Source organism: Semicossyphus pulcher, unplaced genomic scaffold (genome assembly GCF_022749685.1).
Source record: "Semicossyphus pulcher isolate SPU_LCO1_2020_fin unplaced genomic scaffold, fSemPul1.0.p SCAF_11, whole genome shotgun sequence".
Lineage (NCBI taxonomy): Eukaryota > Metazoa > Chordata > Actinopteri > Labriformes > Labridae > Semicossyphus > Semicossyphus pulcher.
This window is the reverse complement of record NW_027211615.1, coordinates 28,479,352-28,503,066: the sequence shown is the minus strand read 5'-3', so window position 1 is coordinate 28,503,066 and position 23,715 is coordinate 28,479,352. Positions and strand designations below refer to the sequence as shown.

General features: G+C 41.8%; 1 protein-coding gene and 1 long non-coding RNA gene across 2 annotated transcripts; one reads left to right on the top strand and one right to left on the bottom strand.

The window, feature by feature from the left end:
* Positions 1–23,586, top strand: LOC138610871 (uncharacterized). The gene is made up of 3 exons (XR_011309585.1): positions 1–271; positions 2,157–2,305; positions 23,541–23,586. It is a non-coding gene; the product is annotated as an uncharacterized lncRNA (long non-coding RNA).
* On the bottom strand, positions 19,515–22,252 carry LOC138585231 (hepatocyte nuclear factor 3-beta-like). Its single transcript, XM_069657522.1, has 2 exons — positions 22,178–22,252; positions 19,515–20,570 (listed from the first exon to the last, which is right to left on the bottom strand). Exons 1-2 carry the CDS (start codon positions 22,250–22,252, stop codon positions 19,515–19,517), a joined length of 1,131 nt encoding a protein of 376 aa, XP_069513623.1.
* Positions 23,587–23,715: the final 129 nt, after the last annotated feature.

Below are 23,715 nucleotides of genomic sequence, written 5' to 3'. Positions count from 1 at the left end.
TCATGTGCAAAATATCACCTTGCATCACTTATCTCTGTGCATGAAGAAATTTAAATTTAGATGTTTGTTGTTTGTGCAGCACCAGAACTATACAACTTATTATCTAACAAAGCCAAGTCAAGCTAAAAAGCATACGTGTTTATATAGCCTGCAACAGCAGCTATGCTAACTTGACAGCATGTCATGAAGTGAAAAGTCATTTTGTCTTTTTGCTCCGCAGCTTCACAGGTTCTTCATAAACACAAGAGAAGAGGAACAACTGGAGCTTCAGGTAAGAAATTAAAGTCTGCTGTCGCACACAAACACAAGTAGTCGCTGTTAGCTAACTTAGCTAGAGCTAACGTACAGACTTCAGACACATTTAACATGTGCGTGTGTTGTAGCTGTGCTTTTGTACACAGAGCAATCAGGAGCGTGACAGGCTGTAAACTTTACAAACTGAGTCTCAAAATGATCACAAACCACTAAAATTAAAGCAGAGACGGGTGGGCTGTCATCTATCAGCCCAACACTATCTGAGGCTCAGCAGTAAGATCTGCGTCAGCATCTTTCCCACTGTGTAGAAATAATAACCCCACACAGTCTGTCCTGATACACAGCGGCTCTTTATTTCTTTGTAACCTAAAAGCTGAGCTCTCCTGATGTCACAGTCATCCGGATACTCTGAACATAATCTCACAGCTGATAAAGTGTCGAATGCTTTGGAGGAAATGAAAGTTTCCTGTTCCATCAGCTGTCTGTACTGTATGAAGGTACAGTAAATCTCAGGTAACCGGTGCTGAATTGAACCACATTTAAAACCTGTCCTGCTCTCCTCGGCCAAACATTTATTGTCACCTTGATCTGAAGTCTGGAAAAACAATAAAAATTCCTCATCTGCACTAAAGCGCTGCCGTGGCTTTCTTCAGCAGTAATAAAACATGGATGTGAGAATAAAATGTCACTTTGTTCATCATGTCTGCTGATAGAAAACAGCCTAAAGTCGTCCATGAACAGGAACAAACGGTGCCTAATGATGAAGAGGTTTTATGGCTTTACAGGGTTTGATGGACAGATTAGCTTCAGTGAAGTACAGCATTTACATTCATCAATAACTTCTGAAAAGCAGGATGGATTTTCACCTGCTATCTATAAATAAAATCAAGAAATGTAGCCGGTTTTATTCAAAGAACCACACAGAAATGTACTGATTGAATACAAAGAACTGCAGTAATTGTAAAAAGGCCTAAAAAAGCAACGTAATGGTATTATTATTATTATTATTATTATTATAACCTTTATTTAACCAGGAAAAGTCCCATTGAGATTAACAATCTCTTTTTCAAAGGAGTCCTGGTAACACAGTTACAGACAGAACAGAACAGAAAAGCAAAAGCAAATCACATTTTAAACGTTCGATTTCTTGCTGTCGGTTTTGCAACCAGGTGAGTTAAAAGCATCTGAAAGAGAGTCCACCTCTGTTTCTTTAATTTGGGATTTAAAAGCACTTATCGAGATTAACTCATTTAGTTTAAAGTCGCTTTGTGATGTATTCCAGGTGGCAGGTGTAGGATGCACAAAAGCCCTTTTTATGCATTCTGTACGGACATTAAGGACAGAAAGCATAAAACGACCCTGAGAGTGTTGCAGGCACTTCTTTGTGTGATAAGGGCACAAAGGTAGGAAGGAAGCAGACCAAGAATTCCCTTGTAAATAAAAGTGTGGCAATGACAGAGCCTACGAGTGGCCAGAGCAGGCCATCCTACCTGAGAGTATAATTCGCAGTGGTGAGTCAGTGCGTTACAGTTGGTGATAAAGCATGGTAAGCTGTGTCAACCATATGAAGACACCGAGCAGAGGTGTGCATATATAAGAGATCACCAACACAGATAAAAAAGTAGCAGCAACAATTCGCTTCCTTACATTAAAAGAAAAACACAAAACTGTTTTAAAAATCAAAAGCTGAATTTACTCCAACATGTAGGCCAAGAAAACAACAACCATACTTTTAAGTTATCTCAGTTTTAAAAAATGAAAGTTGTTCTTAATGCAGTTTAAACCTTTTATAGCCCCCTTTTTCTTTTGCATTTACCTTTTTTATAATCCTGTTTCTTTGTAACCTGTCTGTAGCTGATGACCTGCCCACATTAATACATGTTGAACCTGTTTACGACCAGCGTCCTGTCGAACCTGACCCCTGGACGCTCTGCGGGAGGAGAGCAGCAGTAAAAGCTGCGGCCCGACATTAAAAGAGACGACTGATCAACAGCAGATGAGGACGAGGGAACGCTCAGGTCCAGCGTTGCGTGTCGATGGTTTTAAGAAGGTGAGTGAAGCCCAGAAATACACAGAAATACGGCGCCGTGAAACTCATAAATCTACAGGACAGTAACTAAACACTGGACGTTAGCATGAACGTCTAATGTGTGTACTGTAAGGGAGACGCAGAACAGTCAGTAACTGGTTGTAGTCGTTGATTAGTGCAGTAAAAGAGATTTATTAAAATGTTAAATGCCATGAGTAAAGTTCGATGATACGCAGACGACATCCTCCTGAGCTTTGATACAATATTTGTGTTTTTTCGCTGATGAGGGCGTTAAAAAAGTATAAAAAGGACACAAGAAACAATCGGACATCATCCATCGGATTCATCCACAGATTAGATTCTCCAAACACACTGCAGGCGCTGTAAAGAAACATGTAGTGGAGAAATGTGAACGGACCACCCACCCTGCCCGTACTGAAACAGGGTCCACAGAGGGCCGTTACTCTGTTTCCACACGTCGCTCATGTCCAACTATAAAATCTGTGAACCAGGAGGAACTCTGTGTGGTGTGTGTGTGTGTGTGTGTGTGTGTGTGTGTGTGTGTGTGTGTGCTCTTCAAATTGATCTTTCTGCTTGTTCCAATGAGAAGTTGTAGCGTGTTGGTTTGAATCCAGAGCTGTGATCAGTGGTCCGCGTGCAGGGGAGGATAAATCTGCTCTGAGATGAGTTACTGCCTCTCGGGGACACTCGGGTGTTCTGGACGAGGAGGGCCCACATGTGGAAACCGTCAAGATAATCACACCTTCACTGATGGAAAATATCCAGCCACACAAAGAAATAGTCCCTCTGAGGATTCTCTGACGTTCTCAGACACGGGAGGAAACAAGACTGATGTCTAAAAACTGAAGCTCTTTATGACTTCTGAGTTATTCACGTTTGAACAAAGAAGAAATATCTCATTTAGATTGTTTCTTTAATTGAAGGGAAATCTACCGACGGTCAAGTCAACAGATCCCCTTGAATGCAGGAAACAAGACGCAGCAACAAAAAGAAACGTGTGCACTTATATAAAATATTGATCGATGATCTTTTTTGTCTTTGCTGTACCTGATAGTGAAGTTGTTGCACATAAAAATACATCGTTTTGAGACATTTTTTAATTGATTAGTCTTATCAGAAATGTTTTAAATTCCAGCTGTTTTTGCTCGTTTTCTCAGGTTTAAATGATTGTAAATAAATAAATAAACATTAATTGAACTTGGACTGTTGGTTGCTCAAAACAAAAACTGAGCTTTTTTTCGTGCTTTACTACGGAAGCCCTAAGTGGACATGCATTTTATTTACCCGTGTTAACGAGTAATTTCTGTTGTTTTCTGGAGATCTCGACTAACGAAGCTGGTTTTCTCGTGATGACGGGATAATTTTCAGTCGGTCTAGAAAACAAACAACACGCTGCTCGCTGTGATATTACAGAGCAGGACATGCCATGCTGCCGTTGCTCTGCGCATAGGAGTTCTGATCATCTGATGAGATGAAGAAGCCGAGATTGAGAGAACAACTCGTTATCACAGTAAATAAGATGTGTGGATGCTTGTCTGCTCAGGGCTTCCGTACAGCTGGAAACTGAACAATAAGTAGAGAAATCTTAAATACTTGACGCACTCATTCATAATACAATAATCATGAGTTCCAGCCGAACCTCCAGCTGTATAAAATCAAAAGACCCTGACACGATCTTGGCAGACATTTCTGTTGTTTTATCCGTCTTGATGTTGCACACCTTTTCAGCTGCACATGTAACCTCTGCATTGTGCTCAGAATAACGGCCATGTGTGGACAGCGCCTTGTCCAGCAGCTACGCCAGACCTGCATGTGGAGGCTGTAAAAACAACATGGCAGCCAAACCGGCCTTGAGCTGGTTGCGTCAGCGCCTGCGGTCCTCGGGTCCAGACACTGACAGGTCTGAGGGAGTGGTGGGATCTCTCAGCCCTCTGTTTTGTCTGCGGTGCTCCTCGTGTACACTCGCAGCCCACCGTCGGGTCTTCAGTCTGACGTAGACGGGCGGGGGCACTGCTACAGACCTCAGAGAGCGGCGGCACGTCGAGATCAAAGGCGACCAATCGCTGGCTGAGCTGCTTCACTTTAAACAACAGGCAGAAGTCATAACACGCATGGGTGGAGCTGACTTCATGACATCATGGTGGAATAATGGAGACGTGGGCCTGTTTTTTTTCTTCTCCTCTGCTGCAAAAACAAAAGAGGCTTGTAAAGAAGAGGTTTCAGAGGAGAGGCAGATATGATCTCACATGTGGGTATTAATGTTTAAGCAAACATATGAGACACGCAGCCGTCTGAGAGGCCGCACCAGAAACACAGACCCTGAACATGAGGATAATGAGGACCCGGTGAGTGCAGGAGAGGAGCCAGAGGGAGAGCGGGCATCGTTTTGTGCCCACCTCCTGAGACCTAAGCAGGAGAACCACCTCCCTACTGTTCTCCCTGTTGTCAAACGGACCTCCACTAGTCGCTTAAGCATCCACCCCCCCCCCCCAAAGGCCGAGAAACTCTCTCCTCCTGATGACCAAAATGTCCTTTTGTAATGAACAAGGGTTCGCTATAATCTGTGTCCTGTCAGCGCCCCCTGCAGGCCTGGAGCACGTCTGTTTTGATGACTGGATTTGCAGTTTTCTGGGTTTGCAGTTAAAGTCGTTGTTTTGGCTTTTTGCAGCACATTTTTCGGGCCTATTTTCGTTGTATTTGTCTCAGACTTTAGTGTGTGGTTTGATTTTGCAGTCCGTTTCTCTGAATGAAAGTCTTCCGGCTGTTGCAGCTCGTTTGCTCTTGTTGGACACTGAGAAAAGATTCATAAAGGCTCAGGTGTTATTTCTTCACAGACAAAGATAACTATGAGAAGTTCAAGCCTGTCAAAAACAGCTGTCTCAGTGAGTTAAAGACAGGAAGGGTAGAAGTTTATCTTTGCATACAGAGAAATTAAAGCCTTAAGCTTGTATGTTCACTCTGCACCTTGAAACTCTTGCAGACTGCTGCCCCCTAGTGCCAAATCACATACTTGCATGTAAATTTGAGAGTTCTGCGTGTGTAGAGCAACAAAGATGGAACTGTTTAACACTGTGTTTGAGGGAAAGTTAATGCGTGCAGTAAAGAAATGTTTGTGCACTTAAACTTCACTTCAGGTTAATCCCTAATTTCCATCCATCTTGTCTTCATACTTTACTGAATTTTCATGCAAAATAATATTTAAAATAAATGAAAAATCATAATACGGCAACACTTTGATGCCAGACATCTAAATCTAGTTTGTGAACTTCACACTTCTTCAACAGACTCTGCAGGAGAAGCGAGCAAACGTCTTGTGAGGGCTGAACTCTCTCTTTCTTCACATTCAAACCAAACGATGCAACAGGGAGTAAAATGGACGCCGTAAAAATAGACTAAAAAGAGAAAATAGTTCCTCTGCAGCGGTCTGAGCTGCTCCCGGACGGTTTGTGCACAGCTGAAAACACTGACTGTGTTTATGTTTCTCATCAATCATCCGTCTGAGACACGCTGAGCCGTCAGAGGGCTGATGGACCCAAGATAGACCGACCGGGAGAGTCACTCTGGAAGCTTCTAATTTTACAATTCATGCATGTTCTGGGCTGCTCGGCGGTGCAGTGGTTAGCGCTGTCGCCTCACAGCTAGAAGGTTCTAATCTGGGTTCAGACGTAGTGGGCCTTTCTGTGTGGAGTTTCCTCCGGGTACTTCCTCCCACAGTCCAAACACGTGCTCGTTAGGTTCGTTGGTGACTCTAAAATTGTCCTTGAGCGTGAAAGGTTGTCTGTCTCTGTGTGTCAGCCCTGGTGACCTGTCCAGGTGTAACCCCGCCTCTCGTCCAATGACAGCTGGGATAGGATCCAGCCTCTCGTGACCCTGAACAGGATAAGCAGTATAGATAATGGATGAGCTACATGAACTGGTGACCTGTAAGGATGGTCTGTTTTTCAGTAAGTTTGTCCTCTAGAAGTTAAAATGCAGTTTCTGCAGACAACACGAGTTATAGTCTTTACATCTGATGTGTCAGCCTCTCGGTGAGCGATGAGTACGTCACAGTGGCCTGTAAATGCTGCTCTTGTAGTCGTCCAGAACGCGACCACCGTCCAGCCATCCACACAAATATCCTGGTCTCAGACCCACACGGTCACCGCCCTCTGGATGTTGTCCTTGGCCTCTGAGCGTACAGAAGGTGGAACACACTGCACGTTCACGTTCTCACAAATGCAGAACCCGAGCAGAACTTCCCTTTACTGCTTTGTTCTTTGTTTTGTTGTGTGTGTTTCTGCTTCTGTTTGGACCAACAGACTCTTGAACTTGAAGCCCAATGACTCATCTCAGGTGCCTCAGGTGAAGATCGTCCTGCTGTTATATATATTCTCCTGTACTGCACATATGTTCACAGCAGCTTAGCGTGTCGAGTCTGACGGCTTTGCAGAAGCTTTTCCCTCTCGGGCAGGAAACGACTCGTGGGCTTTTCCAACATTAAGACTCGATTCAGGAGTCTGACACAGCAGCTGGTCGTCATCTCGAGTCGTCTCACCTGCAATCACGTCTCAGGGTGTCTGACTTAGAGGGATTTCTCTGCCAGATTCCCACGTGGAGGCAGACAGAAGCACCATGCTGCTGAATGTCTTACCTCAAGTAACTCCTCAGTTCCTTCCCTTTGTCCTCTTTCCCCTTACTCCCTTTCCTCAGTGGTGTTTTAAATCTTTAGGACAATAATTAAACCTTTTTTTTTTTTTCGTTTACGTCCAGTGTTTCCCTCCAAAATAAAATGTCTGTCGATTTGCTGACCTCCAGTGATTTAACAACTTGATGCAGTTATTTGATCTGCTCACTTCTCCTGTTTACACACTCTTCCTTATTTCATCTGTCATTGTTCTTCTTTCTGTTTGGCACGTTTCTTCGTTAATGTTCCTGCGGTTGCATCACATACATCCTTGTGCATGTCCTCGTGTCCTATTGCAGAAGTTTTAACAAGACAAATAACTCACACATCAAAACATGGCCCCATAGCATCACAAGCTGTCAAAAAGCCAGAGAACTTTTAACTTTTGTTTTTTGGCCACTGGGGGGCAGCAGAATCAAAGTAACTAGAAATCTCTGTAAAGAGAGAGACAGAGCTGCAGATATAGACGATATCTTTTTGCAAGTTCAACATTCATCCATCATCTACACCGCACTGCCTTTCAGGGTCGCAGGAGGCTGTCCAGGCGGGGTTACACCTGGACAGAGACAGACAGCCTTTAACGCTCACATTCACACCTATGGGCAATTTAGAGTCACCAATGAACTTAACGAGGATGTCTTTGGACTGTGGGAGGAAGCTGGAGTACCCGGAGGGGAGAACATGCAAACTGCACACAGTAAGGCCCACTACGTCTGATCTGGGGTTCGAACCAGGAACCTTCTAGTTGTGAGGCAACAGCACTAACCACTGCACCACCGTGCTGCCCTGCAGGTTTAACAATAGAACAAAAACCTTTCATTTAGTCCCGTTGTTTTCACTTCATCATTCATTTCATTGTAACATAAAAAATATTGATTATAGCCGTAAAATTCCTTTTATGTTGTCGATCGCTGTTAATGTGTTGGGACAGAGATGAGTTAGTAGATCCGTTTATTTAGGAACCTTCTTTCTCTACTAAACTTTACGTATAAATAGTTATGACAGAAGAAGAAAAGTTTATTTTTCTTTTGACCTGAAATATGTCAGAGACTCATCTGTGTCTTTTAAGTTAAAGTATTTGTGATCATATCTTCTTAACTTTCCTCATCTGAACTTTTATATCTTAAAAAAACTTTTTTAAAGAGATTTGAAAAGACAAACTGTCTTTAAACATGCTCTTAATCTCCACTTAATCTCCGTCACTTTAATACAGAGCATGAATATTAAAGTGTGACTGTGTTATTGTGTCCCAGCCTGAAGATGGCGCTGCTCGTCAGCTGCTGAAAGAAGACTTTCTTTATCTGCTGAGTTTGACGTTAGAGTCGGGATCAGCTTTACAGGACGAGCGTGTTCACACAATTCTCACAGGAGGGATTAAAAACTGAATCCAAATTATTTATATTTATTATTTTATAATTGTTAAGATCTGCTAATACCATCTTCTTTACGCTGTAGGAAAATATATGCATTAAATACTAATCAGAAGATAAACAATATTATTATTTTCTCTATAAATATGTGCTTTTTAATATGTAAATATACCACTGAGACAGGCATGTGTTTGTTCATGTTGTGGGGACATAATTTAACACAGTCACATGGTGAAGACTCCTCATAACATTTAGATAAGATCATCTTTATTTATTAACCTGTTACAGCTCAAAAAGACAGGGAAGGAAAAACAGGCATAAATAGCCAATAATAACAGCAACAACAATTATATCAATGATAACAATAATAAATAAAGAAGTTCTATTATTATTAATAATAATAATAATAATAATAACAATAAAATACACATTATTTACACATTTCACTTATATGGTTTGGAAGAATGCACATACATTTGTACAGTTGATTTTAGTACACACATGGTGTAACATTTTTAAATTGAATTAAATGAAGATTGCACACTATGAAAATACAGAAAATAAATGCACATATACACCCATACAATTATACATATATATATATAGTTAGTGCATTATAAAGGTCATTAGGTCATTACATTGAGAAGCAAGACTAGGGTTAAAGAAGATTTAAGGGTTTAATTTAGGGTAACATGTCCTCTGCAGTGATGGAAACACGACTGTGAGCGTGCATGTTTGTGTGTGGATGTGAAACAGACTGTAGTGACTGAGTGAGCCGCTGCTCACCTGGAAGTTACTTTTTCTCCTGCAAACAGCAGCAAGGCTTCAGTCCAAACGACTGATGTCTACACGCTATCTCTGCGCTGAAAATATTATATTCCTTCAAATTTGTAAACGGTACCTCCCGGTGCTATCCATGACTGAATCATCTGTTAAACATGCTAGGCTACATACACCTGAGAGTGACAAAATCATAGACTCTATATAAGAAGTGGACAAGGCCTCAGGGTCTGAAAAGTGATTCAAACCTGCATTCTTTCTAACGTCCAGCAGGAGGCGACTCCACTGGTAGCAAATAGAAGCTGATTATATCGATTGATTTATTCCCTCATTAAACATTTTCCTGATGAGTTTATGGTCTCTCTCTACTTTCAAGTCTTCTTCAACACAGCGTGATCATTTAGTCAGTTATGCTCCCATTTAGAGTCAAATACTAAAAGACACACTGAGGGGTCTTTACTAGTTATAATTATTATCCCAGTTTATATAACAGTTACTTTGTTTACAGATGCTCCTTGCTAACCAAGCTAGCTCAGCGTTTGCTAGCCCCTCGCTCCTCTCAAGCTCCACCCTCTCGTCCAAATATGGTCACTTCTGGCTCCAAAAAAAACCCAAGATGGCCAAACTTGCTAAATCCACTTCTTATTTACATTCTGAGGACAGAGTGGCCTCCTCACTACCTTTGAAGTTAACTCAGCATCATCTGGAGTCTTACTGACATCTCACCTGCTAGATTTATAAAAGTCTACAGGGAGTTTGTGCACAGAGCAGCTGGTTTCCTGTCACTTACGGAGACAGCTGGATAGATTTTCTTCTCAGTGATCCTTTGAAGATTTGAAGATTCCGAGGGTTAAACCCGAGAAGATGCTCGCTGACATAGATTCTCTCAGTAAACTCCACCAGGATGGGCCTGTGTGAGTTTCACCTTCTGATAGGAGCTTAAATGATGTCTCTTAAGTTGTGTTGGGATCGAAATTGACCACCAGACTCCACTCAATTTCTGCCCATTTTTGTTGACATAAGTTGAGCTGGTCTACCAGTTTTTGTTTAGAGTCAATTGGCGGCAGAACGTTTAAAATATGGTGTATTTGAAGATTTAGTCCGCTCTATGAATAGGACTTTTGTCCAGCTAATAACTCTTTATAGATTTACAGATTCTGTTAGTGTTTAAAGGCTGGTGTTCAGCACTGAGGAACCTCTTATTTTATGTTGTTTCTTGGTAAAGTCATCACATTTGGCTCACCATGAAAACAGTGAGATAAGGTCTCAATTAAAGCTATTTTGTGAACCAGGATGCAAAATCACCAGCAGACTCCATTTAAAAATTGGTCGTTTTTTGTTTCTCTTTGTGTAAGCAGTTTATTTATAGGTACAGGGTAATATTTAGAAATCAACTCTAAAATATAACTCTAAAAGACTCATTCTGGCTTTTTATTTTGGTGTTTGGTAGAAAGGAAACTGTGTCTTTTCTAAGGAGAAAACCTGCTGCATTTCTTTAATATTTAACCCCTGAGGATGCAGCTTTATCCTCGGCTCTCTCACATTCTTTGTTCGGGAGTTTTGATATCTCGCTCTGTGTTTGCGGCCTCGTTAACAAAGAGTCACTAATCTGCTGATAACACTCAGCACAGATGTGTTTATCAGCACGCTGTGGGCTTTACATTGAATGACCCTGAACGTGGATGTTAAGTGGAGGTCAGAAACACGGCAGGGGGGATTCAAGCACGGTGTAGCTTTGGAGGGAATTAATCAGCCTGTACTCTAAGCGACTGTTTCAAAAGCTTACTCGAAGGCCCTTTAATTCAAATATGTAGGATGTAAGTACCTCTTGAGTGTAGTTTCCAGAGGCGACTGTTTTAAGTGCTGTCGGAGTCTGATGACGCAGAATAAAGAGCACATAAAGCCTGTATAGGTGAGAGGTCGAGGTGGTTTAGTTGGTCAAACAAAAAGGACTTTAGCTTGGCTTTGTTTCAGCTTTTACAGCAAGTTTTATTTAATTTGTTTGTTGGATTTGCATTCATACTGCGGGCCTTCATGCTCAATTCCAGTTTGGGGCTCACTGTCGCCGATCATATCTATTATAGAATGTGACCCATCAAAGTGAACAGGAAATGATTTTAAAAAGACACATGTTCGATGGCTTTCGGGCGTTGGGACTTCGGATGTGCATAAACTTTTGTGCAAATATGCGACATCTCCATCAGAGACGGGCGAAACGGACAGAAGTGGCAAAGGCATCGTCCTTGTTTTATCTGCCACGCTTCGGTTGCGGTATTAGCCTTCTAGTTTTGGTTGGATAGAGGCATCTACCCAAATCCCTGTCTCTCCACTGCTGTGTGTCGTTGTCCTCCACTTTCAAGTGGTACAGGAAGTCTTCTCCTGGAAATCACTCCTGGAAATGTGCATGTTACCAAGGCAATGCGGACCAATTTCGATTTGAGTGTTCAAATACAAGTTGCATGTTTTGGATACAGATTTTGTGCCACATATTCAAGTAGCCCAGTTCCAGATTTAAAAAATGTTCATACGGATTTGAAAAAATCAGATCTGTGTCGTGTACGGAGGGAAAAATTCAGAACTGCAGTATGAATGCAGCCTAAAAGTCACGGTACCTCAGCCTCGCCTGCTTTTATTTCGATCACTTCGTCTTACCTTTCTACTTCCCCCAAGACTTTAAAGTGTCACCATTCCAGAACAGCAGAATAACAGAAAACAGATGCAAGCCTGATCTACAGGTTATTTTCATTCTGAAAGAGCTGCCTGAAGTTAAATGTTCTTATGTAGAGAGTATCATCTTTGGTAAAGGGGCTTTAAACTGCCGTTACAGTGCTCTGGCCACTATGCTCATTTTCTTGTGCACCTGTCTGTCTCTGGAGGAAATGCAACCAGCAAAATAATCATAGACATAATCCTTAAAAACGTTGGACTAAGAGAAAGCAAAACATCCGCCATTTTCTCCTGCAATGATTGAAAACCATAAACAACAGAGTCTGCCTGTCTCTCTGCCGCGCGGTGTTTGTACACCTTGTGTAACGGGAAAGCTTTAATAATCTCAATAAAACATTTCGGGGAGCGTTTGGTGATGGGTGGCCCGCCCCTTCGGCTTAAAGCAATTAATTCAGCTTTCTGACATCAAACCCTCGGCTCAGCTCGACAGCTTGGAGCTCAAATAAAAAAATAGAAAAGGCAAGTTCTCCTGGGAACAGAGTAAAGATGGCAGGCTCCTTTCTCCACTGTTTGCTCAGTGGCTCTGAGAGCAATCTTCCCCCCGGCCTGAAAGAAATGCGAGGGCACAAACAATGTGCGGGCGGAGAGAAAGGGCCGGCGGGGAATGAACAGTTTGGAGTATTTGCTCAGTGGAGGAGCGACCACAAAGGCAGAGCCGAGGCGTTCCCATGAATCAAGGCGCCGTCTCAGGCGCCTTTTTGTTTTGTGGGTCTGCTTTGCCGGCTATTAGACGACACTACATATAACTGGTTTCATGTCATTTAGAGGCTTTTCTCTGTACAACTGTACCGTCAGCAGACCTGCTCAGGCTTGTTTTACTTGGCTGGTTGGCTGAGTTTAAGGCCGCACGTGGGGCTGCAGATCAACTTTCAAACAGCTAAATATTCAGCCTGATACTCAGCCCTCATCACTTCAAACGTGGGAGAATGAAGACGACATTCAGGCCAATAACGCTGACGTTTAGCCGTAGTTGACCGTTGCCCCGCCAAATTTTTATCCCCACCCTTAAAAAAAGGCCCGACTCAGAGCTCTCTGGGTGGCCGGCTGGAGGTCTGAAAGGCATCCAGAGTGACGCTTAAGCTCCTTTCACCTTAAGAAAGCGTCATTGTACATGTCCATGAATGGAAAACTGCTGTTTATATAAGATGGACCTGATTTTCTTCCTTTTCTGTCTTTAAGTATCTGCAGTTCAAAGACGTCACTCTGCAGTTCTCACCGCTTCAACGTGCAGCAAACTCTTTTTAAACGTTGAAGATCATTAATGTGTCTCTCTGCTGTTTTCGGATGTTTAAGTGTGGTGATCGTTACAGTCTGAAAGTCTTTAAGTTGATGCTGTAAATCTCTCATCTGTGACTCAATCTCATCTTCTTTTCTGCCTCTCAGATCACGTGACGCCTCCCCAAGAGTCTGAGCTATTGAGTACAGTGAATACAACACAGTCCAAGTTTGCGTGCAGTTGATGTACTAATCCTGAACATTGACTCCTGTGCAGAGCAGATGCTTACGTGCTTCGTTTAAAACCGTTTTATTTAACTTAAGTTTAAGACATGCAGGAAAGAAACAAGTAGGTACCACTGTCTGGGTAAAATTGTTTAAGCTGTTTATTGTTGACTCACTTCATGAGTCAGTTCTGTTCTGTTCGTCAGATGTTCATGTCGGCATATTAACACAGAATCTGTAGACGTGTGGCTCGATGTTGGATGTTTGAACCTGTCTTCCCGGGTCTGAAAAACCTGCGTCAACATGCTAATTTCGGTGGGAAAGAGGTATAACATTCCTAACAGCCAAACTGGAGGCACTTAGCTTAAAGTACCTGTTTAGCAGTCATTTAGGCAGGTGACTGTAATTCACCTATTTTCCTTCAGTTTTCCTGCATCATCTGATTCTCGCATGACCTCACCTCGACCTCCTGTAGCAGTACACGTCATGTCTCCCTGATACACCCCTAAATAAAGCTAATACAAACAGTCTCTGCCTTTTATAAAAGAGACCTGTCTGCTGGTTTTCACCCCGTCAGCAGAGTTTCTCTCTTTCTGGGGAGTTTGCTCTGAAACCAATCAAGGGCCTGATAAAGCTGAGAGCAAATATGAGGAGGATGGTCATCAGTCTGTGGAGGTTTACTCAGCGCACACACAGTCTGACAGCAGCTGGAGAGGAGAGGCCGAACTCTGCAGAGGAAACAGGCCTGAGGGGGAAGAGAGGCAAAGAGTATGGTACTGTTCTCAGTGTGTAGTCCTGGAACCTCGTCTCGTATCCTCTGATCGCTGGTCATTTTAGGGGAGTTTGTCAGAGGACTGGACTCAGCTTTCATCAATCTTAGCTGGACTTTAAGCTTTTTAATACAAACTTGGTTTAGTCGTCTTCAGCTGCGGCAAATTGAGCTGTGATCTTATGTGTTTCCAAATCGGCCTCATGACAATCGAAGCATTCTTTACCAAGGTTAGCAGAGCTTTGTTAGCAATTCTGTTGCTTAATAAAAGTTAGTCAACACACAATAAGACATGAGAATGAATTGCACTCTTTGAGAAATGGATCTAACTTTGCAAAGGAGTAATGTAACCAGAGCAACAGCGACCAACAAGAGGCTCTTACTGCTGTTTCAACCCACTCTTACATCAGCGCATGGGATAGTCACACATGAACAGGACTCTCCTTGGACAGATTTCAGGCTTATACAGGCTTTTCAATTGGAAATAAATTTGTAAATGTCTGCTCAACTATCTCCTCTCCAATCACAAAATGTCACAAGTTTTCCTCAGCTGCCTGTCGACTCATTTAATAGGTGCTAACATGCCTCTAGTAGGCGTGAAACACGAATCCTGTTAGCATGGTAATATGAGTCTGCAACATTTAACAAGTAAGCTTGTTAGCATGCTAATGGCTACATGTTCAGCATGAGTAATGTGGCGAATGCACACTTGTCATTGTGACGGAGGACCACACATTAAGCTCTAACAATTGTAATTTAAACCTTTAATGAGAGCCTGACACATCAGTAATGATAATGTGGTTACATGCTAGCATGTTAGCATTTACTTCCAAGCACAGCTGCATCTGTACAAAACTTAAGTAAACATTTGTAGAGATATTTCAGACTGAAAGTGGAGGGCAGACAGAAGCTGTGTCCCAATCCGGGGGCTGCATCCATGAAGAACGTGTTTGAAGGCCGACGGCGTCACAGCGGCACGTCAAAGGCTGTCCCATTTCAAAGGCTCCTGCAGATGCGGCCGACAAATGCGTCCTCCTTTTCCTGGATCCACCGCGTGCATCCTTCACGGCCTAACATATCCCGAGATTCCCGAGGAATACACTTCAAAATGTAAACGTTTTTGGATTCAACTCAATCAAAGAGCTAGAGGTACAAACGTTAAAAAGAAAGAAAGGGGCCGTGAAACAAATCTTTAAAATAACAGGTTACGTGACGGTAGTTATGATAGCTAATTAGCCAGCTACCTACCTGTTACTAGGCGACAGGAGCTGCATTTGGTGACACAAGGCTAAGGGCGAAAACAGCTGGTGACGCAAACAGGAAATACTCCACAGACCAGACCGTCTTATTTCAGTTCAGCTTCAGAGTCTGCACAGACTACAGACTCCTTCGAAGGATGCAGCCCCTGGGTCGGGACATAGCTATGGTTACATGCTAGCATTTAGCATGGATTTTGGCATGTTAGCATTTACTTCCAAGCACAGCTGCATCTGTACAAAGCTTTATTTAACATTTGTTGAGACATTTCAGACTGAAACTGGAGGAAAGACGTAAACTCACACACATACACTCCTGTGCTAATCCTTCACTGCCGTGTTTCTTGTAGCTAGTCAGACAAACACTTGGAATTATTTCTCTGCCGTCTGACTGACCAGAAACTGAAAAACAATGGAAAGTGAAAATCTATAGAAATATTTATGTATTTAATTTATTTAAAAAGGGTCCATGTTCAATATTAAACATGAATGTTACCATTCGATGCATTTTACTAATGTTAGCTTAATATTTTCATCCGCAGTCCTTCGGCAGGTATTAAAGAAAACATCACCAACTTACAAGACTACATGTCAGGTCGTATTTAAACATATAACAATATATGTGATACCTCAAGAACCCTTGGACAGTAGCTAACATTAGCGGTCCACCATTTCCTAGCTAACTGTACCATTAGCTTACCTTATGGTTAGCTAGGGAAGTTACACCTTTCATACCGTATCATGTAACACTTTTAGTGCTTGTGGAGAGCAGAGATTAGAGGCATTAAACAAAAGGTGGAAATGGCATAAATTATGAAAATCTGCAGCACTTTGTTTCTTCTCTAATCTCTCGTAAAATTTTGTGATACAAGCACAAACCCTGTGCTTTTATTTCTGCACAGGTTTGTGCCGCACTGCAGGAATAATGGTGCGTATACAGCTTAAGATAGGACATCCCTCATATGTATGCATGTGTGTGTATGTGTGGTAAACGCTCCTTGTCCAAACACAGCACCACTGGCTAAGCTGTGACCTCGAGCCGCTCTGCATGCAGCCTTCCCATTATTCTGGACAGAAAGAGGTCATTATTATTCATAACAGGCTGATTGCTTTCTAAAGCAAACAGAGACGCTGAGCGAGGCGGAGGCTCTGAAAACCTCCTCACACCTCGGTGTCCCTCTGTGCCTTTGTTTTATGGGAATCAAACACTTTAAAGGCTAAATTTTCTCTTTTAAAGTTATATTTTATTCTAGTGCAAAACATATATCCTGCATCTTCTTGTTGCAGTTCTTAATGGAAGCTGTAAGATGTTAACAGTGAGTGAAATATTCAAACCCAGCGCTCCATGTTTTCACTGCCCTCGTGACGCTGGATGACGTCATATGATAGTTCAGACTGAAATATCTCGACACATATTTGATGGATTGTCATGAAATTTTGCAAAGACATTTATTATCCCAAGAGGAGGAAACACTCTGACTTTGGTGATGCCCTGGTAGTTCCTCAGGCCGGGCCAGGAGGTTAACATTTACAGATTTTAAGGAAATGTCTTGAGAGCTAGAAGTTGGTTTTTCATTAAATCTGGTGCCAACATTTATGTTGTTTTTTCAACCGCTACCATCATAAATTAAAAATCTTAATTTGTTCATTACATGTTCAACAACCTGCAAATTTAGGGACCTTGCTTTGTGTTAAGGGCTACTTAACTCGACAGATATATCTGTGTGGTATGTTGGTATCTGTCTTTATGTTGGCAGATATGTTAGAATAAACTGCTGTACCACAATTGCAAAGTCCAGGGCATGGATCAGGCTATATTTAGCATGCTAACCTGTGACTTTGGTGGTAAACATGATAAACAATTTACCCTCAACATGTGTGATGGTAACCCTGGACCTGTAAGACTCCTGTGAGGTGCTCATGCTCTGTTTTCCTCATGCTGTGTCGTGTTTGTGTACCTCCTAGTATAAATGTGTCGGGCTATTGAACAGATTAAATGCTTGAATGATATGTCAAAAGTGTGTGAAAGAGAGCGCATAGTGCACATGTGCAGACTTTCACAAATCTAGGGTAACCATCTAGATGGCCTGATAGCATTAGCATTTAGCTCAGCTTAGCTTTGGTCTCCTAGTCTAGGTTGAAAAGGAAACAAGGAAAGGCTTAAAACTACTTAAATACTTAAATGTAATTCCTGGCTGTATTAAATGATATCTTGCAGGATGTTAACTGTTTAATATTCAACTCAAGCCTGTGCTGTGTGCTGGCAACATGCTCTGATCCTGCAGTTAATAACCAAACACATTTTTCTCTGAACGCTTCCCAGACGGGTCTGAAAACCAGTTTAGTGAATATCACAGTTTCACAGGCAGCAGCTTTCCTTTCATATCATCTCTACTGCCGTCAAACGCTCAGCTTATCACTTCTGTTTTATTGTTCCTCCCTGGAAAAGGGCTGAAGTGATGAAAAGAGTCAGACTGAGGTGGCGAGAGGTGCTTTCTGTTTGTTTTAAAGTGACCCTATCAATGCAGGTCAACGTCCTTTCCTGCACAAACCCCCCAGAAATGGTTAAGTTAAAAACAGTAAATAAAAAACATCTCAGAATGTATGAGAAATATATAAAATGTACATATATATATATTAAAAAGGGCTGTTCAAATAACCTGCAGATGTTCACATAAACAGCCTCATGTTTGCATGTTAAGCACGACTCAGAGAGAGCAGTGTGTCATATTTATTTTGTCTCATATTTCAGCACCACGGACAGAGAACAGAGCTCTGAATGTTTACAGAAAATAGAAATTAGATTGATTAAATGCTCGTTTCTAGTAACCAATGGTTGTTCTAAACATAGCAAATAAACTGTGGCACAAGAATGGCAAATTTATTGGAGTTTAAGCACTAAACCTCCAGACATTAATAACATGTTTGAGTTCATTCTTATCAGGAAACATTTAAAGGATGTTGGGCAACGATGAAGCAACTGTGCGGGGAAAATGTTGCCATTTATGTCAGCGGTTGTTTTCATGTGGGACACAAACCATAGATAAATAGTGTAAAGGAGAGAGCAGAGTGCACAGGTGTGGACCATAGACTGTGTAAAAAGATATATATCACTATATATACAGTCATTGGTGTGGACATTTACAAATCTAGGCCGAACCGTGATAGCATTAGCATTTAGCTCAAGTTAGCTTCGGTTGGAAAGGAAAAGAGTACGCATCAGTTTCTCTTACAAACAATAGTTTTCTGATGGCTGATGGATGCTTTTAATTCCTGGCTGTAATTAAAATGTACAATATGATAAGCTCTGTTTCTTTTTTTATTTTATTTTTATATTTATTTATTTAATTTAGACCTTTTTGTTTTTGAAGACGATGATTCCAACTGGAGCTGTCCTCTTGGGCTCTCAGAAACTGTGACATTTTATAGACTTAATGCTGCTTAACCAGAATATTCAGAGAACATTAGACATTTTGCTTTTAGAAATTTAATTATTTTACAACCAATTTATGTCAGGAAAGACTCATTTGTGTCACTGTGCTGCCATTGCTTAATATATTAAATTAGTAAGCGTTGTGTGCAGTGCATTGATCCTTGCTGGTGTATTAACTCTCAGATGTACGTCGCTTTGGACTAAAGCGTCTGCTAAAAGAAATTGTAACGTTGTAACATTGTAACCGTGCAGTTTTGATATAAATGCATTTGGAAAAATACAAAATATTTACATTAAAAAGGGACAATTTAACATAAATCCAAAGTTGCTTTTTGTCACATATTGAAAACCATATTTAAAGTGACAGGCCCTGACACTGTGTGTTATCTGCTGTCTGATGTTAACGTGCTTTAAGAGGAAACTTTTCACCTCCTTCCCTTCATTGTTCTTCTCATCAGCTGAAGCTCTCACGTGTCTGTCGCCCTGCGGCTGATTATTAAACCATTAAGTGCTAATAAGGAATTTCTGCCAGAGAATCTGCCAGAGACTCTTAATGTGCAGCTCTAAAAGAAACAGACCTCTGTGGAGAATTAAATAAAACATGAAATAGGTTTTTGTATAAAGATTTTTATCTGTTGCACACAAACAAACAAACAAACAAACAAATAAACACACAAAAGATGAATTCTAGAAAAACACAGAAATCCTCCAGGCCTCAGACAAACACTTTAACGAGCCTCTGTCTCACTCTGTAAAAAGTCGAGTGTTCTTTCAGGAGTTCATGATGCTCCTGCTGTACATGCCGCGGTAGTAGCTGGTGTCAGTGTGCGCGGGATCCAGGCTGTTTTTGGCCGCCACGAGCGCCCCGGACACCGGGCAGCCGTATCCCCCATACTGCACCGCGAGCTCCGGCCTGTGCTGCTGCGGCTCCGACATGAGGTTGTTGATGGAGAACGGGTGGGTGAAGGAGTAGTGGTGGTGGTGGTGATGGGGGTGGTAGTGGTCCGGTTTCAGGTGAGCGGCCTCGTGCAGCAGCAGCGAGTGGTGGTGGGAGAACAAGTGTTGGGTGTGCGCGAGCGGGGAGGGCACGCGCACGGGGCTGGAGGGACTCAGTTTGTGGTCTGCCTTCGCATCAGAGGATGGAGGAGAGGAGGAGGAGGAGGAGGAGGAGTGAGGGGAGTCGGAGCCGGTGCTGCTTGAGGTCATCGAGCCGCCCTCAGAGCCCGGCTTCCCCGCCGCCTCCCGGGCCCCTGTCCCGGCCTTCTTCCCGGTCTTGAAGCGCTTCTGCCTCCGGAGGTAGCAGCCGTTCTCGAACATGTTCCCGGAGTCCGGGTGAAGGGCCCAGAACGAGCCCTTCCCCGGTCTGTCCGGTAAGCGGGCCACCTTGATGAAGCAGTCGTTGAAGGAGAGCGAGTGTCGGATGGAGTTCTGCCACCGCTGCTGGTTCTGCCGGTAAAACGGGAACAGGTCCGTGATCCACTGGTAGATCTCGTTTAACGTCAGCATCTTACTTCCGGACTGCTGGATCGCCATAGTGATCAGGGAGATGTACGAGTACGGAGGCTTCGCGTGCGTGTAGCTCCTCCGGTACGGGGGTTTGGGCTCCCTGGGTCTGACCCCGCAGGCCGGTCCGTACACCGGGCTCAGCACCGGCACGCTCCCGTACGGCGGCGGGCTGAGGGCGCTCTGCGACACCCCGGCGGGCATCGAGTGGTGGCTGACCCCGGCCGGGTTCACGTAATGCGCGTTCATGTGTCCGGTGTTGGTCATTCCAGGCGCATTCATGTAGCTGCTCATGGAGTTCATGTTTCCCGCTGAACTGTAACACTGAACAAGAAGAACCAACAGTTAGCATAAACTGAAATACTTAAATATATTCCTGCCAATTAAATCACCAATCTAACAGTTAGGCTGTTATACAAACAGCAAGGCCTCATTGTATTATTTAACTTAAACAAACAAACAAACAAACAAACAAACAAAATGCTTTGAATTAAACAATTCTAATAACTGATTTTAATTTCGGCTCCTCTTAATGTTTTAATGTCCTCGCAGCTCTGGCAGATAAATAACATTTTAATTTCACATTTCACATTTTTATTTCCATTATCAGAATATGTTCTGATTATTTTCTTCTTTTTTGTGTGTGTTAATTTTGATTTAAAAAATGCCTGAAAAAATCTGAAAACTGGGTATATCAAAACCCACAGCTCACAACTCTGTTTGTTTAAAAACCTCAAAGAGTCACTTCATAATAAGTAAAACACGCAGCAGAAGCTTGATGATGTTTGTAAGACTCATAACAGACCTTACCCAAGCAACAAACTTCATGTTAACCAGCTGATGACAGCTGCAGGGTCAGAGACGGCCCCTCTCTTATCCTGCACTTTGTATTTAAAGTTGGTGTTTCTTTAAGAACTCCCCATAACAATGATAATAACTATAACAATATAATCTAAACTATATAATATAATATATATAATATAATATATATAAAATAATGATGGAGCTGTAATCTTTTTGTCTCAATAAAAAGGCCTAAAGTGTAAAACGGACCTGAAACATGTGAAACACAGAACATAAAAACATGGACTGAAAACATCTGATATTATTTGTTTGTTTATTGTTGATATTATTTTAAATTAATAAATTAATGATGAGGAGACATTTTAAAGGAGAAGTCATGATTTTTTCCTCCCTCAGTATTTGCTCAGTATATTTACAATGATTATAATTAGATACGTTTGCACATTTATAGTATAGTATATATAAAACAAACAGGCATGTTGGTGCTATTGATGCAAAGAGTGACATTTCCTTAATTTTACTTAATTAACGTAATTAATTCTATTTTACTGAGTTATCTCAAGAGTTCTGCAATAGACAGACTAAAGAGAGACGAATTACATTTTTAAACTGAATTCACTTTTTTATGCGGTGAAAGAAACTTAAATAAACATTTCATAGTAAAATAACAGTTTACTATGAAAGGTTTTCTTATGTTATTTTATTTATTTATAGCTTTTAGCATAATTATTGTTTTTGCTACAAAATTCACATAAAAACTCCCTTAAATGTCTTTCTATCAAAGCACTGCAGAAATAACAGTTTTAAACGTTAAGATCAATTTATCTAGAATAATAAAAAGATTCAGTAAAAACAGAAACAGTAGGCTATAGGTATTAATTGCGACATCCGTGTAGCTGTGTCTGGTTTAAAAGTTTAGCTTTGTTACAATAGAATAAAAGTAAAATAAGTAAGTAATCTAGGCCTTTACAAATGTCTGATATCATTAAGTTTGACGTTTATCATCTTTTTCTGAGTCAGAAAGTTTAATTAATAAATGAAAGAGTTAAAATCCTCTGAGGACCAATATTCACTCTGACAATCAGCGGAGAGCCGCTCAGATAGAAGCCGGGGTAAAGCGCACGGACCTCGGTCTCTCCGTAGTAGCTGCTGCCGCTCCAGTCCGCGTGCTCGTGTCCCTCCATCTTAACGGCTCCCAGCATCGTGCACGTTCCACCGAGAACTCATCCAAACAAGCGTCACGCGAGGCGGGAAGCTAACGCACGCACCGTAACCTGTCCTCAGCCGGCGACGCTCCGGTGTCTCCTGCTGTCCGTTCAGCACCGGGACTGGCTCATCCACCGGAGCGGAGCAGACTGAGAGCTGGGACCGTCTCCGCTCAGTGACAGGCTCTGACACCTGCGCGCGCTGCTGCTGGAGCCAGGGACCAATCAGATGTCTCCATCTATCCCTCCTCGAGCTGCATTTAAATAATCAACACATCGGTTTACTCAGTGAGGCCATCTCTACCGTGTGAATACTTTAACAGGTAGAAAAACTCGCTTTAAAAAGTAGGAATACCGCACTGAGAAATAGTTTGATATTCGTACCTTACTTCACAACTACTCGAGTAAAAATAAGATTATTACCACTGTAAAAAAAACTGTTACAAGTAAAAGTACAATTACAATACTGTTAATGAACTGTCTCACGAGTACTAATACCAGCACATAAAAATATAAGTTGAAGTAGGCCTACTTATACCGCAGAGTGAAAAGTAATATTACTACACTGTTAAATAATCTGTTACAAGTAATAGCACCAACACCAGTCTGTTAAAATACTCTGTTACATGTAACTAATACCTCGCTGTAAAAAGTAATATTAACACACTTTGTAAAAACACTTTGACAAGCACAAGTACGTTACCGCACTGTAACAATAGTGTTAAAAGAAGATGGACTAATTCTATTCTGTTACAAGTAAAAGTACAAATAACAGACCGAAAAAATATTCTTTAATTAATGATAGAACTTAATCGTGCAGCAGAAACACTCTGTTACAAGTACTATTAGCACTATGCTGAAACAAGTAAAAGTACTATGGACTTAGAAATGACTCTGTTTCAATTAGAACTGTAGAAAATACGGTTAAAAGTTCTAATACGCTGTGCAAAGTACTCTTCCTTTAAATGCATAATACAAGACTTTCACTTGTAATGTGGCATAACTATACGTAAGCTATTTCTAATGTAGGCCTTTACGTGGTTTTTTTTTGCTTTAGAAATGCTGTAACCAGCTGTTGGAGCTGTCGATCACATGGTTTAGAATATTATCTCTATATTTCTTATTGATCAAGTGCTGATATGACCTTTTCTGTCTCCTGCCTTGTCTGTCTTCAGTGCTGTTAGATTTCCTGTGTTGTGCTTGCAATGCATTGTGGTCTTTTGTATTCTACTCTTATACTCTTGGTATTGATTGTATTTTTTCTCTTCCACTTTTCTCCCTGTAGGATGTCAGCAATCTGAAAACATGGGAACCCACATCCAACCGTTTGGGGCTTTGGGATGATTTTTGTTCACTGTTTTTATAACAAGCAGAGTGTAGAGACTGTCTGGATTCCTCCTCCTCCTCCTCCTCCTCCTCCTCCTCCTCGGTGACTGCAGCAAGTTTTACTGTTTGTGCCC

What these genes read in the sequence shown, in the direction of transcription:
- LOC138585231 (XM_069657522.1), bottom strand. Translation starts at nt 22,252, where the DNA reads ATGCTGGGAGCCGTTAAGATGGAGGGACACGAGCACGCGGACTGGAGC. An exon ending in GCTACTACGGAGAGACCGAG is followed by an intron (nt 20,571 to 22,177) that starts GTCCGTGCGCTT and finishes CTTCTTGTTCAG; the next exon opens with TGTTACAGTTCAGCGGGAAA.